At 52.8% G+C, this 16,191-nt stretch overlaps 1 protein-coding gene across 7 annotated transcripts in view; it reads left to right on the top strand.

Moving 5' to 3' along the window:
- Positions 1–14,725, top strand: part of CIITA (class II major histocompatibility complex transactivator) — a 53,248-nt gene extending 38,523 nt beyond the window's left edge. For 6 of the 7 annotated variants that reach the window (XM_036309583.1, XM_036309581.1, XM_036309585.1 and 3 more), the window contains exons 11-20: positions 275–1,925; positions 2,815–2,973; positions 3,673–3,744; positions 6,611–6,691; positions 7,259–7,351; positions 9,577–9,663; positions 12,161–12,244; positions 12,424–12,507; positions 13,205–13,301; positions 14,093–14,725. In XM_036309583.1, the coding sequence (XP_036165476.1) occupies positions 275–1,925; positions 2,815–2,973; positions 3,673–3,744; positions 6,611–6,691; positions 7,259–7,351; positions 9,577–9,663; positions 12,161–12,244; positions 12,424–12,507; positions 13,205–13,280 (2,387 nt within the window). In that variant the 3' untranslated portion in view covers positions 13,281–13,301; positions 14,093–14,725. Of the gene's footprint in view, positions 1–274; positions 1,926–2,814; positions 2,974–3,672; positions 3,745–6,610; positions 6,692–7,258; positions 7,352–9,576; positions 9,664–12,160; positions 12,245–12,423; positions 12,508–13,204; positions 13,302–14,036 lie in introns of all 7 variants that reach the window. The other variant, XM_036309582.1, reaches the window with a different exon arrangement.
- The last annotated feature ends 1,466 nt before the right edge of the window (positions 14,726–16,191 follow it).

The raw sequence follows: 16,191 nt of genomic DNA, 5'->3' as shown, positions 1-16,191 counted from the left end.
ACCCACCAATGTCCTCCCTATTGTGAGTGAGTAAAGAAGGAGGTTAGTGAGCAAATGAAGGAGTGGAAAGGTAAATGAGTGAGAAGATGAGGGAATGAATGAGTATTTGGGTAACAACGAGGCAGCTAATAAAGAAGGTAGTTGGTAAAGATTGTGTGGAGTACGAATGAAGAAGCTAGTGATGGTGGCCGGGCTGGCCTCTTGGCTGCCCTCATGGTGGCCAGTCCTGCCACTAGCATCCTCCCCTCACCCCACACATCCCTTGGCTTTGCAGAGAGTGTGGAGCAGTTTCGCCGTTCACTACGGGACAAGTACCAGGCCAAGCCCGCAGGCCTGGAAGACATCCTGGTGGAGGTGGACCTGATGAGGGCCCGGCTGGAGAGGAGCAGCAGCAAGAGCCTGGAGAGGGAACTGGTCATCCTGGACTGGGCAGAGCAGCAGCCAGCCCGCGGGGGTCTGGCTGGGGTGCTGCTTGCTGCTAGTGACTGCCGGCGGCCGCGTGAGACACAGGTGATTGCTGTGCTGGGCAAGGCAGGACAGGGGAAGAGCCACTGGGCCCGGGCAGTGAGCCGGGCCTGGGCCTGTGGCCAGCTGCCACAGTACGACTTCGTCTTCTACCTGCCCTGCCACTGTGTGGACCGACCAGGGGACACCTACCACCTGCAGGATCTGCTCTTCTCCCTGGGCCCGCAGCCGCTGCCGGGGGACAGTGAGGTCTTTGGTCACATCCTGAGGAGGCCTGACCGCCTCCTGCTCATCCTGGATGCCTTTGAGGAGCTCGAAGCCCAAGACGGCCTCCTGCCCAGTACATGTGGACCCATGTCGGCTGCGGAGCCCAGCTCCCTCCGAGGGCTGCTGGCCGGCCTCCTCCAGCGCAAGCTGCTGCGAGGCTGCACCCTGCTGGTCACGGCCCGGTCCCGGGGCCGCCTGGCTCAGGGCCTGAGCAAGGCGGACACCCTGTTCCAGATGGCCGGCTTCTCGGCCCAGCAGGCTGAGACCTATGTGGAGCGCTACTTTGAACATTTGGGGGCCACTCACCGGCAGGAAAGAGCCGTGGCGCTCCTCCGGGGCCAGCCCCTTCTTCTCAGCCACAGCCACAGCCCCACTGTGTGCCGGGCCGTGTGCCAGCTCTCGGAGGCCCTCCTGGAGCTGGGAGAGGAGGTCGAGCTGCCTTCCACACTGACGGGACTCTATGTTGGCCTCCTAGGCCCAGCGGTCCGTGACAGCCCCCCTGGGGCTCTGGAGACCATGGCCAGGCTGGCCTGGGAGCTGGGCCGTAGGCACCACAGCACCCTGCGGGAGGACCAACTCCCAGAGAAGGTGAGGGCCTGGGCTGTGGCCAAAGGCTTGGTGCAGCCTTGCCCTGGGGCTGCAGAGACCGAGCTGGCCTTCCCCAGCTTCCTCCTGCAGTGCTTCCTGGCGGCCCTGTGGCTGGCCCTGAGCAGTGAGATCAAGGACAAGGAGCTGCCGCAGTACTTGGCACTGACCCCGAGGAAGAAGAGGCCCTATGACAACTGGCTGGAGGGCATGCCGCGCTTTCTGGCCGGGCTGGTCTTCCAGCCTCGTGCCCGCTGCCTGGGAGCCCTGGCCGGGCCGGTGGTGGCCAGTGTGGTGGATAGGAAGCAGAAGGCGCTCACCAAGTACCTGAAGCGGCTGCAGCCAGGGTTGCTGCAGGCCAGGCGGCTGCTGGAGCTGCTGCATTGTACCCACGAGGCGTTGGACGCTGGCCTTTGGCGGCATGTGGTGCAGGGGCTCCCCACCAACCTCTCCTTCCTGGGTACCCGGCTCACACCTCCGGACACCCACATCCTGGGCAGGACCCTGGAGACAGCGGACCGTGACTTTTCCCTGGACCTCCGCAGGACTGGCATTGACCCCTCTGGACTCAGGAGTCTCGTTGGACTCAGCTGTGTCACCCAGTTCAGGTGGGGTCAGGGGGTAGGGAAGCAGCTTCTTTGCATGGAGCACCTGCTGTGGTCTTGCTACCACGCTGAGTTCATGCTGTGGGGTCTCCTGTAGTATGCACAGCAGCCAGGGGTGGGGTGGGGAGGCGGGAAGAAGTGATTCCCTCAGTTATTAAGATGAAGCTGAAGTTCAGAGAGGGCCAACAGTTTGCCAAGACCATCCATACACCCAGTGAGGGACAGCTTCATTCTTTCAACCAATATTTGAAGGTGCCCATAGGCCAGGCACTGGGCCGTGTCTAGAATCTAAGACTGATGAGGTTCATATTTGTTTTCTCTCCACCCCTATCAAGCCATCCATTCTGTCATGATTGGATTAAAACCACAGCCTTCCCTCAACTTCCCTACTTCCATCCATTCTGTCCTCTTCCACTTCACTATATTTAACCATCAGAGCCATCTTCCCAGAACTTAAATCTGGTCATACTTACAACTCTTTAGAAGTATCCCAGTACCTTCAGAATGAAGTTTAAATTCCTTAATTTGGCTCATTTAAATCCTCTGTGATCTGTTTAATCACTTCAGCCTAATCTCTAGAGACCCCCTCCCACCTTACCCATAAATAGACTTTACCCAAGCTGTAAGGTCCTACATCATTGTAGTGGTTCAATCAAGAATTTATCACTGAGCTTCCTAGTAGTCAAAGCAAAAAGGGAAACAAAACCACTCAGAGATTTGAGAAAAAAAAATCAATAAGGGCTGGAGTAGTCATTGAGGCTTTCTGGAGGAGGTAGGGGTTAAGCTGAGAGAGGAAAGTATCTGAATACATAGGAGGTCCCTTCATGAAGCTGCCCCTTCATTATGGTCTAGCCCCGTCACTGTGCATGGGTCTGAGGCCCTCCTTCCACAGGGCCGCCTTGAGTGACACGGTGGGGCTGTGGGAGTCCCTACAACAGCATGGGGAGGCCAAGCTACTCCAGGCGGTGGAAGAGAAGTTCACTATTGAGCCTTTCAAAGCCAATTCCGTGAAGGACGTGGAAGACCTGGGCAACCTTGTGCAGATCCAGAGGTGAGGGGGAAGGGGAGGGAGGTGGTCCAAGCCATGCAAGTGGAAGGCCTATAGGACCTGAGATCAAGTTTGCCACTAGCACTTCCAAGGCATCTTCTCCTTTGGGACATCCTGGGCCCTCGCCCTGGGCCACAGCTACCAGAATCTCTCAATGCAGAGCCCCCAGAACTTTTGCTTGGTCCCGTACAAAACTCGCCATCATGTACCTCATTCTTTCTCAGCTAAAGCCAGGGATGTGCATACTCTTCTTTGCTAAGAGATTTTAATGAGCTGAGCTGCCTTCTGCAGTCAGTAACAGAAGGGACACCTACGGCCACCTTTCAAGGCAGCCAGGACCAGTATCGGACCCATTTTATAAAGAGCAGCACTCTAAAGTCCAGAGAGCAGAGGAAACTTGGCCACGGGACAACTGTCTTTCAGCCATGCCATCATCATGCATTGTCTGAGCACATATTCCGTGCTGCCTGGGATGGGTCTGGGAAGTGCCCACTCTGGGCTTTGCCATGGCACACACAGTAATGCCTTAATAACATCCTGTCTCAAGGTTTTTCTTTTAATAGGAGGCATCAGTAGCCACAAGAAAGGCAATCTTTGGGGGGGAATTTTGGGCATTGGGGCAGGCATCTTGGGACACATAGTTAGGGGCTCAGCAACAGGCAGAGAGCCTGCTCCCGCCTAAACATCGTCCCTTCTCCCCAGGACAAGAAGTTCCTCAGAAGACATAGCCGGGGAACTCCCCGCCATCCGGGACTTAAAGAAGCTGGAGTTTGCGTAAGCAAAGGGGTGGATTGTCTCCGGTCCCCACGAGATTTCTTCTCCAGCATTAGCTGGGCTTGTGCCACCAGAATGGAGATGGGTCCCCAGAATTATTCTTACCCTCTCACCCCACCCCTCTGGAAACTAGCTTCTGACAGCTGGGGCTTGGCCCTTCTGGGCTAGTGAAGATAATTGGCTCATTTCCTGGCAAACATGCTTATTTGAATTCATTCATTCGACAGACCTGCTCAGGTGAACAAGGCCACTGTCCTCAATGAGCTTGCAGCCTAGTGTAAAGAGACCGTTGCCACCTGCTGAAATAAGTGGCAGGAAACTCCAGGATTGTGAGAGTGCAGATGTGGGGGAGGCCAGGGGACTTCCTGGAGGAGGTGATTAAAGCAATAAACCTTGAGAAAGGAGTGGGCATGAGCATGTGGGGAGGCCACACAGGGCAGAGGTATTGTTATTATCTCCTCATTGTACAGATGCAGATACAGGCCTAGAGCTTGTAAATTGCTTGTGCAGAGTCACAAAAGTCAGTGCAGCCTTGCTCTTGCTCCAACAAAGGAAAAAGCTAAATTCGTGTTTGGTCCTTGTAAGGGAATCTAAACTTATCTAACGATTAGGAAGGACTTATTAAACGCCTACGTGTACTCAGTGCATCTTATATATTATTTCACTAATTTCAAGAGCTACTCTGGGAGATAGTCATTACCTTTCCCATTTTACAGATGAGGAAACTGAGACCCAGTGAGGTTGAGTAACTTGCCCAAGGTTCCCTCCCAGCTGGCCACCCACAAGCTGTCTGCTTCTCCTGGTCACTGCTCCCCCTGCGCCCAGAAAAAGAAAAGGGGGGGGGGGTTCTTGTCTCAATCAGAGACAAGTTGCTAAATTTGTGCAGAGATAAAAATATTGCTAAAAAGAGGAAATGTATGAAAACAATCACCAAGGGCTCCTCTAGCTTTGAATTATTTTCAGCTTAAAAAGCCCCTAGTTCAAGATCGGAACTGTGCTTGAGGGGAACAGCAGCCATGGGGTGGAACAGACCAGAACCAGGACACAGGCCACCTGGAAGCCGGAAGGCCTGAGGCAGTTCTGAGGAAAGAAGGAAGGAAGGAAGAAAAAAATATTCTGGGTGCATGACTGGCAGCCACTGTTCCAGGCACACTATAGGCCTCACCTACCCACAGAGGTCAGACGGCTCGGCCGCTGAAAGTCCTGCACAGGCTCTGCCTTGTAGACAGGGTTCTTCTCTGATTCAGCGCTCACTTACCTCCTCGCCTGACCTCCTACCCTCCCTCCCTTGCTCACTCCACTCCAGCCACATGGGTCTCCTTGCTGGTTTTTAACCTTACTAAGCACGGCCCAGTCTCTGGGTCTTGGCATTGGCTGTGCCTTCTGCCCAGGACACTCTTCCCCAGATAGCTATATGGCCGGCGCCCTCACTGTCTTCTATTTCTCACTGAGCGAGGCCTTTTCTGGCCCCCACTTTTTTCTTTATTGATTACTGACCCCATTTTTAAAAGTAAGATTCCACCCCACATCATTGTCCCCCACACCAGAGAGTATACCAATATTTTTTAATAAGATATTTTTTCATTGATTTCAGAGAGGAAGGGAGAGGGAGAGAGAAATAAAAACATTAATGATGAATCATTGATTGGCTGCCTCCTGCATGCCCCCTGCTGGGGACTCCAACCCTGACTCCTGGTCCATAGGTCAACACTCAACCACTGAGTCACTCCTGAGGGGCATAACCAATATCATTGATTACCTGTCTTACCCACTGAATGTCAGCTCCACAAGGGCAGGGATTTTTGCCTGATTTGTTCATGGCTGTCTCCGTGGCGGGCTCTATGGGCCTGGCACCCAGGAGGTCAATAATCAATATTTGATGAATGAATCCCTTAATCCTAAAAACCTCAGAAGGTTAGAGCTAAATTTTAGGAGACTGAGGTGCAGAGGCGAAAGGATTTGCCCAAAAGGCCCCAGGGAAGGGAAGGGGCAGGTCCTCGGCTCAAATCAGATTCTGGACTCCTATCTCGTGGCCTTTCTCGGAGCTAGTGGTTCCCAAACTTTGGGGTTCCAAAGACATAATATTTCAGAGTGAATCTGAGTGGCTATGTGCAGTTACCATCTTAATTTTTATCAAGTATAATTCATTCAAACAAGCAAATAACCCCTGCTGGCACCATCATTTTATCAAAGAACGAACATTTTAATGGCAAAAAAGTCCAAAGAACATAATTTCAGAATAAAGGACTGTTCTATGTTTACCATATCTTAAAAACAAAGCAGCCCTCCATTGTCTTTATTTTTCTCATTCTCTCAAAGTCTAGTCTAAATGACCATCCAGGCTAGGTGGCCTCCCATGAGTTAGTTAACCTCTCTGTGCCTCCAGTTCCCCACCTGTAAAATGGGGACAAGAATTGCTCTTAGCTCAGAGTCATTGTGGAATCCAATGAGATCTAGTCTGAGTGAAGGACACGCTGTGTTCCTGGCACATAATAAGTGCTCAAGAAACTCTTCTATTTGTTATTAAAGTGGAAATAAGCAAACCATCTTTCTTGGGACTGGTAGTGGTCCTCAAGTCAGCATTTGGGAACCAGGCCATGGCAGGAGAAGTGTGCATGTAGATGTAGGCAGGAGTGAGAACCCACCCAGATGAAAGCTGGGGAGCCCCCAGGTGGCCACTTGAGGGGCTTTGAAATCTTAGAGCAGATTTGGGGTCCCACTTGATGGGACTGGGGGGAGGGAAGTCAGGGTAGGGGAGGAGGCCTCAGACGGGCCTGCCTTCTGTGCCCTGTCTGTACCCCACCCTGAGGCTGAATTGAGGGACCATGACTGTTTCAGGGTCTTACCTCTGCTCTTTGCTTCCTAGGCTGGGCCCTGTCGCGGGCCCCCAGGCTTTCCCCAAACTGGTGAGGATCCTGGAGGCCTTCTCCTCCCTCCAGCATCTGGAGTGAGTACAGACCCCAGAGCCACCTGTGACTCAGGCTTTGGAGTCCCCAAACCCTGCCCCTGTTTGTGTGAGTTTGTGTCTCTTTGTCCTGCTGCTTCCTTTATGGGGCTGGTGTGAATGACCAGATGACCCCACTGTAGGGAAGTGACAACAGATGGCAATTCCCCCTCCCCCTCTTTTTTTTTAAGTCGAATCCTTTTATGACCTTTGAAACTCTTCCCCTCACATGTTGCTCCCAGCAGTCCACAGAGAAGCAGGGTCAGAGAGCAGGATCCCACGGCATAATCGAGGCACAAGAGGTTGCCAGGAAGTTGCCCAAACTTGTGAGGGTTCCCAGGAAGCAAAATAGGGATTTGGGTCCGTTGAGAACTACAACCTTGTCGCCTGGCTGGCTGATTGGTGCCCCTGGGTGATGAAGACTCCCTCTCAAAAGCTCAGGAGCAGATAGATATCTGCTCTGGTGTGTCCAGGGGTGGGGGATTTGAGGAAGCCCCAGATGGGTTGGAGGGAGGGGAAAGGTCAGGTGACTTCCCTGGCTGATGGCCCCCCATCTGATTTCACCTGCAGCCTGGACTCGCTGAGCGAGAACAAGATCGGGGATGAGGGTGTCGCGCAGCTCTCAGCCACCTTCCCTCGGTTGAAGGCCCTGGAGACGCTCAAGTAAGTGGGCTGGGCCTGCCCTTCTTGCTCCATTTTCCCTCAAGGCGGGCTGGCTTTTTTATTCTTTCATTCACTTATCCATCCTCCAGTCATTGAGCCATGTAATCATTCATCCATCCATTCCTTCATTCGTCCTTTCACTCATTCATTCCTTTATGTAATCATTCATGCATCCAATAATTTCTTAATTTAATTAACAAATATTTAAGGAGCACCTAATGTGTGCAGACTCCATTCTAGGCCCCAGAGATCCAGCTTTAAACAAAACAAGCAACATCCCTGACCTCAGAAGTCTTCTAGTGAGAAGACACAATAAACAAGCAAACAAACAAATAAAGCCATAATTATAAAGTATACTAGAAGCCCCGTGCATGAAAATTCATGCACTGGCGGGAGGGGGGGCGGGGGTCCCTCAGCCCTGTCTGAGCCCTCTCGAAGTCCAGGACCCCATGGAGGATGTCCACCTGCCAGCTTAGGCCTGCTCCCCGGGGGATCAGGCCTAAGCTGGCAGTCAGACATCCCTCTGGGAGCCCTCAGGGCATGTCCACTTGCCAGCTTAGGCCCGCTTCCTGGCAGAAAGGGCCTAAGCTGGCAGTCGAACATCCTTAGCGCTGCCGAAGAGGTAGGAGAGGCTCCTGCCACCGCCACTGTGTTCACAGCCATCAGCCTAGCTTGTGGCTGAGCGGAGCTCTCCCAGTGGGAGTGCACTGACCATGCAGGGGCAGTTCCTGCATTGAGCATCTGCCCCCTGGTGGTCAGTGCATGTCATAGTGACCAGTCATTCCTGGTCGTTCTGCCATTAGGGTCAATTTGCATATTACCCTTTTATTATATAGGATAGTAATAAAAGTAAACAATGTTTAGTGACAGAAAATTACCCTAGAGGTGAAATAGGAGAAATAGATTAGGATTTATCAGTAAAACATTATCAAAATAGTATATTTTTTATGTTTTTAAACTATTCTGGGCCCTAGTCAAATGGTTCTAGGTTCAATTCCAGTCAAGGGCACGTACCTTGGTTGCAGGCTCCTCCCTGACGGGCCCCTGGTCAGGGCTCTTGCACGAGGCAACCAATTGATGTGTCTCTCACATCGTTGTTTCTCTCTATGTCTTTCCCTTTCTCTTCCACTCTCCCTAAAAATCAATGGAAAAAATAGCCTGGGGTGATTAACAACAAAAGCTATTCTGTGCTTTGGGAAATAGGAGATGGATATGATACAAGAAGATCAATATGATATTTTTCTTTTTACTGAACATAGATGGTATCATCAAAATTTATCCACACCCCACTTCATAACCATGATTAGGATGGCCACAGAATTCACCAGAATTCAGTTAGGCATTTCCTTGATTATAAGATACTGAGACCTCTCAAAGTAATTTATAGTGTTCTAGGTAACACTGTGAGTAAGCCAGATTTCTCTTTTAGTCCTTCCTTCCTTCTTTTCCTTCCTTTCTTTTCTCCTCCCTTTTTCCCGTCCATCCCCCCCTCTTTTCCCTTCCCCTCTCTTTCCTTCATTTCACCGCCCTGCTTAACTTTTTACTGAGCACCTACTATGTGCATGGCGTGCCTCTAAGCACAGCAGGAATACAGTAACGAACAAAAAACAAACCTGGCCCCTTGCCTTGTGGAGCCCACACCCATCAGACAAATAACATGAACACTTACTTAGTGACAGAGCTGAAAAGTCATCCCAAGGGGCCCTCACCATTTTGGCTCAGTGGACAGAGTGTAGGCCTGCGGATTGAAGGGTCCCAGGTTTGATTCCGGCCAGGGCCTGGGTTGCGGTCTTGATCCCCAGTGGGGGGGCCTGCGGGAGGCAGCCAATCAATGTTTCTCTCTCATCAGTGATGTTTCTGTCTTTCTCTACCTCTCCCTTCCTTTCTGAAATCAATACAGATTTTTTTTTTAAAGTCATTCAAAGGGGATGCTATAAAATCATAAAACAGGTGTGGGCAGGAAAGCACTTTCTCTTGTGCATCCTCACCCCCATCATCCCACTCAGCCGCAGGGCCTAGCAGTATCCTTTTATTTATTAGGAGTTACCACCAGTCTACCCACGTGCCCTTCACAGTTGATGACCCGCAGCTCTCCTTGAGGTCATTGTCCTGTCTTAGCTGCTCTGGGCCACCCTGTGCAGAAGCGGGTTTCTCAGTTCTGTCCCAGGGAAGGCAGGTAGTGGGGAAGGGTGTACAAGGTTGGCCCTCTTGCTGTGTCCCTGCAGCTTGTCCCAGAACAACATCACGGATGTGGGCGCCTGCAAGCTCGCCAAAGCCCTGCCCTCACTGGCTGCATCCCTTCTCAGGCTGAGGTGAGTGGGGCCCTGCTGAGCTGGTGGGCCAGGGGCGGGCAGAGAGCCCCCTTTGTACCAGCTGCTAAGTCCCACACTGGGACCCTGGAGGCAGTCACTGCAGGCTGTTCTGCTGTGTCAAAGTTGCACAACTTGCAGGGGCGGGGCGGGGGGGGGGGAGGGGGTGGTGGTGGTGGTGGTACCCATCTAAAATCCAATATGAACACAAACCCCAGTTGGGCAATGCCTCTGTTTCTTCATCTGGAAAATGGGTACCATCCCAATGCCCTATGGAAAGCCCTTGGTGCAGTGCTGGGCCCTGGGGCACAATAAATATTCTCTTCTCCCAGGGGATGGAGGACTGAGCTTTCTCTAGAGCCTTTTTATTTTATTTTATTTCAGAGAGAGGAAGGGAGATGGAGAGAGAGATACAAACATCAATGATGAGAGAGAATCATTGATCAGCTGCCTCCTGCATGACTCCCACTGGGGATCAAGCCTGAAACCCAGGCACGTGACCTGATCAGGAATCGAACCGTGACCTCCTGGTTCATGGGTCCACACTCAACCACTGAGCCACAGGGGCAAGAGGGGTGTTGATTTCTAGAAGGCTAACCACCCTCAGCCTTGGCTGCCTCTTCTCACTCATACACCAGCCAGTGCCTATACTGCCACCTTCTGGTGGCCCTTGGCATAGCACCTCTTGCTTTTGATTTCTTCCAGCCTGAACCCTGGTGAGGGACTGAGAGCTTGGACCAGAGCCCCAGTCATTGCCAGCTGTCCTCCCGCACTAGGCTGGGAGGAATTCCCTCTCCTTCCCCAGCCCTCAGACCATGCCAAGGACAGCCAGAGTCAAATTTCCAGGGGAGTTGGCATCTGGTTCGTCAAGTTACCGAAGTATCCATTCTTTATCCTTCCATTCAGGACCACTGGGTACAGCTGTATAGGTTCTGTACTGTGCAATTCCTAGTCTATGTGATTGGCACCCTATAGAGTTGTGCAGGGCATCTAATATTCTCTCACATCAACCATGGGCCAGCCTGTGCTAGGAGCTAGAGATACAACTATGAGCAAAACAGGTGTGGTTCTTGCTTTCAAGTTTCTTTCATAAGCAAGTAAGCATATGCATAAGTAAAATATTTTTAAATAAAATAGTGATTCATGCTGGGAAGGAGACTAACAGAGGCCCAGGAGTTACAACAGGGAATATTGAGTTCACCAGCGAGGTCAGGAAGCCTCTGAGGAGGTGACCATCCCCCGTCCATGGGCCACTTTAGGAGAAAAGCATTCCAAAAAGAGGGAACGGCAGATCCAAAGGCCCGAGGTAGGAAAGAGGTTGGGTCTTTGAGCGCCAGGAGGTCCCCTGTGGTTGGACATAGTGAATGAGGGACAGAGGCTGGGTGATAAGGTGGGAGAGGCAAGTGGAGGCCAGATCATGCATAGAAGCCCTCGTAGGTGAGGAGGAGGTTTGGAGTTTTTCGATGGTGAAGGAAGAAGCAGGTGGGGCTTATGGAGGTGACACCTGATCCGACTGATACTTAAAGAAACCTCATGTCATGGAATCTAAGATGCTATTTGTTGTAAGACATCTTTCAGAGGACAAAACACTGCAGATTATGACACCCCACTGATTGTTAGATCCTGATCTCAGTAATATTCAAATCTATGAACATGTGCTTCTTGGCATGAATGAAATATGGGCCTCCTGGGTTCTAAGCACTGCCCCAGACACAGATTGTAAAGCCCCTTGCCTGGTGCCTGTCCTGGCAGCAGCCAACTCATGACATCAGGGGATGCTGGAGTTTAGCCTGAACCACTTCGCTGCAGTGTAGACCTGCCGCTTTTACAGGCAGCCCCGAGGCTGTCGTGGCAAAGTCATGGCCTTGAGATTAGAACCACGGCAGTAGCTGGCTTGTTAAAAGGATGCTTAGTAATGAGTGTACAGCTTAAGTCAGCCTCAGTGACATCCGTCGTGCTATTTTCAACACTGCAGATGGTGACCGTGACTACACCACAGAAACCTGAGCCAGCCCAGTGACTGGGCTTGTCTCGCCCCTTTATCCTCAGTGCCGGTCATACCTTCTACAGTAACTCATTTCACCCTCACAATCCATCCTGGGAGGTGAAATAACCGCAGCTAACATTGAGCTCATTCCACATGCTGGGCCTGCTCTATGTTTTACCAGCATTAACTCATTTACTCCTCCTCACAATGACTCCATCGTGCCCATTTTATGGAGGAGCAAACTGAGCCACAGAGGAGTTAAGTAATTTGCCCAAGGTCACATAGGCCGCCGATGGCAGAACTGGGATTTGAACTGAAGTCTCAGCATGGAAGCTACCGCTTCTCAGTCCTGCTGCTTCCCTGGACTCACTGTATGACCATGGAGAAGTGGCCTCATCTCTCTGGGCCTCAGTTTGCCCCCTGTAAAGTGGGGCAGTAATCCCAGCGGGGTGCGGATCCCCCTGGGCCCTGACCCCCTGCACCCAGCCCGTGCCTGTCTTCTGTTTCTGGCAGCTTGTACAATAACTGCATCTGTGACGTGGGAGCCAAGAGCCTGGCACACGTGCTTCCGGACATGGCATCCCTGCGGGTGCTGGAGTGAGTATGGGAACCTGAGCAGTGGGTGGTAGCGCGAGGGCCTGCGGAGACGGGGGTTCTCTCCGGCATCACCGGCAGGAATGGGCTGTGGTCTGGTTGTCGAGCATGTGGTGGTGGCCTTGGGCTGGGGCTGGATGGTCCCGAGGGCCAGGCCCCAGGATGGGTTTCTCTCCCCACAGTGTCCAGTACAACAAGTTCACAGCCGCCGGGGCCCAGCAGCTAGCAGCCAGCCTGAGAAAGTGCCCTGATGTGGAGACACTGGCGTAAGTCTCAGTGGCCCAGCTGGGTGGTTCCGTGAGTCCTGAGCTCAAATCCTGCTCTGCCTGTCACCAACGTGTGGCCTTGGGCAAGCAGGACACGTCACCCCTCTGGCCTCAGCGTCTTCATCTGTAAAAGGGCAGTGGTAATAATATTTGCCCCCAAGCAGTTTTGTGAGGTTTAAATTAGAAAAGACTTAAAAAGCAGTTAGCACAGTACTTGGTAAATTAAAATGCTTAATATGTTGGGTCGAACAATACGAAATTGCCTGTATAAACCATGTTGACCTACAAAAACGGCAATTTCATATGGCTCAAACTTTTTATTATAGCACCATGATGTCTAATGTCCAATACTGGTACTTTATACACTTTCAGAGCACGTTCATGTACATAAACACTTACATCTTCTAAGAGGGATAAGGTGGATCATACAGACCCATTTTACAGCGGAGAAGAATAAGGCACAGAGTTTAGCCAATGTTTTTGAGGTCATACAGCCAGTCAGCATCAGAACCAAAGGGGTTTTGGGATTCCTAGGCCTCTGCTGTCCTCATACCCCCACACTGGTCTGGTTTTGCCAGCTGGGAAGTCCCCAAGGTTCCCCGGCTGATGAGAGGAGAGATTTGGGAGCGGCTATGTGGGGGGCTCAGGTCACGCTCGCTCCCCTAACCTGGCCTCTGTGTCCCATGCCCCGCTGCAGGCTGTGGACACCCACCATCCCTTTCGGTGTCCTGGAACACCTGCAGCAGCTGGACTCCCGGATCAGCCTGGGATGACCCCGCTGGGCCTGGGACAAGGTAACTGGGGAGGTTGTGAGGGGAGCACCCCAGGGCCCCTGGGGTCAGCATCCTGGGAAGGCAGAATCCACAAAAAGTGGACAGGACAGCAGGTGGGGTGTGGGTGACCACCCCTGGACCATACACCACCTAGGGCAGTGATGGTGAACCTATGACACGCGTGTCAGAGGTGACACGCGAACTCACTTTTTTGGTTGATTTTTCTTTGTTCAATGGCATTTAAATATATAAAATAAATATCAAAAAATATGTCTTTGTTTTACTCTGGTTGCAAATATCAAAACATTTCTATATGTGACACGGCACCAGAGTTAAGTTAGGGTTTTTCAAAATGCTGACACGCCGAGCTCAAAAGGTTCGCCATCACTGCCATAGGGCCTCCCTGTCTCTTCGCTGGGCTCGGCGGCGGTGTCCTAAAGGCTTTGCAGCTTGAGCCCGGAGAACCCTCCCTGAGGGCCCTCCCTGTGGTCAGGCTTAGAGACTGGGGCCGCCCGCATCCCACAGCGTTAGCATTGGGAAGATGTTCCTTCGGGGACTCCCAAACCCTGTGTGCTGCTGTGTCAGCCTGTTGGTGGCCCCATGTCTCCGATCGTCCTGATCGGAACTTGCTCTGTGCGTTCCCTGCCTCTCACTGGCAGATGACTGTCCTCCCACCTCCCTGCTCCTCCAACCTGTGCGGTCCCCCTCCAAACCCTCTGTCTCGTCCTCCCTTCCCACCATCCCTTCTGTCGCCAGTCTCGACAACACTCTCTCCATGTGTCCTAAAGCTTCCTGACCTACCCCTTCTCCAGACCCCCCACCGACCCTTCTCCGAGGACACGGACCACGCTGGACCTTGAACTGGTTATCTGTGGACACGGCTCTTCTCAGGTCATATCCTACGAGCCTCAGGGTCCCGGCACCCAGCCCTGCCGGCTACGGAAAGGACCCATGGCCTGCTACCCGGACAGACCCAGGCCCGGCTTCAGGCTCCTTCGGGGCCCAGGTTGATGCCAGCCCTACGCAGCCGCTGCAGCCCTGGCAAACAGGTGGGTGCCTGGTGGCAGCTGCCGCCCACCCAGGAGCCCTGGCGCATTTTCTATGGGACACTCCAGAAGTCGCGGCCAGGCTGGGGAGAAAGCACTTCTCCAGGCTGCTGTCCTAACAGGGCACGCTCGGCGCTTTGAGGGTCCCAGAGGGGAACCAGATCCAAGCTGCAACTGACTCTGAGGCAGGTGCTCTCTGTCTGTGGGACTCACTGTTTGCACTAAACTTGTTGGCCGAGGCCCAAGCCAGGACAGGCCAGGCCAGACGCACTGGACCTTAGCTGGAAGCAACTGATGGTACACTAATGGAGGGGCGGGCAGGGGGCGACTGGAGCCATGCCTGCCTTTTGCCTTCGTTTGTGCCTCTTCACTACATTATAAATGACTCATTCAACCCCACAGGCAGGTCCAGTGTTTGAGTTGATAGCGTGATTACCCTGTTGGTGTGCCCACTGATCTACTGCATCACAAACCACCCCGAAATGTAGTGGCTTCAAACAACACACACTCTTATTCTGCTCGCACACCTGTCGTTGGGCAGGGCTCGTCTCTGCCCCACTCCGTGTCTGCTGGGGTCATCGGAAGGCTCGCTCACTCGATGCTGGCTGGTGGCTGGGGACCTTGGTTCCTCTAAGGAAGGGTCGGCGGGGGGCCTCTCCATGGGGCTAGTTTGGGTCTCCTCATAGCGTGGTGGCTGGGTTGTAGGGGGGTCACCCGAAAAGGAAGAGGGTGGGGGAGAGAGGGAAAGAGAGGAGAGAGAACAGAGAGAAGTTGTATCCTTCTCATAACCCAGCCTTAGAAGTCACACCGCACCTCTTCTGTCACATACTTTGGGCTGTCACTCTCTCCCCCTCCCACATTGCACGTGCATGCGCGCGCACACACACACACACACACACACACACACACACACACACACGCCCAAGTCTGCCTTGGCCCAAGTCCTGTCCTTTCAGAAAGGATTTTCTATGTGGCGTCCTAAGATTCAGTGGGACATTCATTATTAGGGGAGCAGCAAGGTCTACGCACTGTGAGCCTCGCAGAGGGAGTGCTTCCCTCTGCCTTTGACCCCCTGCATCCTGGGAGCCGTTCCCAGCCCAGCTGGATTCTGCCTCGGCCAGGGCAAGCTTGGAAGGGCCTTGGCAGCTTTGCTTTCTACCCAGAGAGCTGCCAGCTCGCCTGTCGTCATTGTCACTGGGGCATGGCCTGCTCGGTCAGAAGCCTGGTTTGGGGTGACTTGGCTTTGGCAGCCGTGGGAGCTGTCTGTTCAGCTCTAGTGCACAGCCCTGACACCTGGGCCCAAACTCGTCTCTTCCCTTCAACTGGGAGTCGGGGTGGGAGCGGGGGGAAGGGGTTAAGACCCAGCTGCCTGGTTGTCAGTCCTTGCAGAGAGACCGTGCCTTCTGCCTTGGCGAAGCTGCAGAGGGCATCAGGTGTCCTGACCCAGGTTTGGGCTTTAAATAGCTCGGGCACTGCCCCTCGGGTTTCCCTGCATTTATGGACTTTGTGGAGTCCACAAGACACTCCCATTTATGCTCACAGGGGTGAGTGCCAAGCCAATACCCCTCCATTTGAGGCGTCTACCGCACCTTTGGCCAGACAGAGAGAGCACTGCTGTACTCCCTGCTTTGGGTCTGCTCAGAGGCTGTATTATGCATAGCAATGATTTTAAATGACAGCTACCCTTTAGTAAACGAGTTGATACACGCAAAGCACTCGCCACAGTGCGAGGGACATAATACGTGCTCAATAAATGTTAGAATTGATTCTCATTTTGTGTCAGGCACCTTCCTCATCAGGAGGTGCTGGTGCTTCTAGGGTTCAGAAAGCCCCAGTTCGGGACGCCATTTATGCTGGTGCTCACG

This window comes from Myotis myotis, unplaced genomic scaffold (genome assembly GCF_014108235.1).
Source record: "Myotis myotis isolate mMyoMyo1 unplaced genomic scaffold, mMyoMyo1.p scaffold_m19_p_5, whole genome shotgun sequence".
Classification (NCBI taxonomy): domain Eukaryota; kingdom Metazoa; phylum Chordata; class Mammalia; order Chiroptera; family Vespertilionidae; genus Myotis; species Myotis myotis.
The sequence above is the reverse complement of the archived record's forward strand: the minus strand, read 5'-3'. Positions and strand labels throughout refer to the sequence as shown.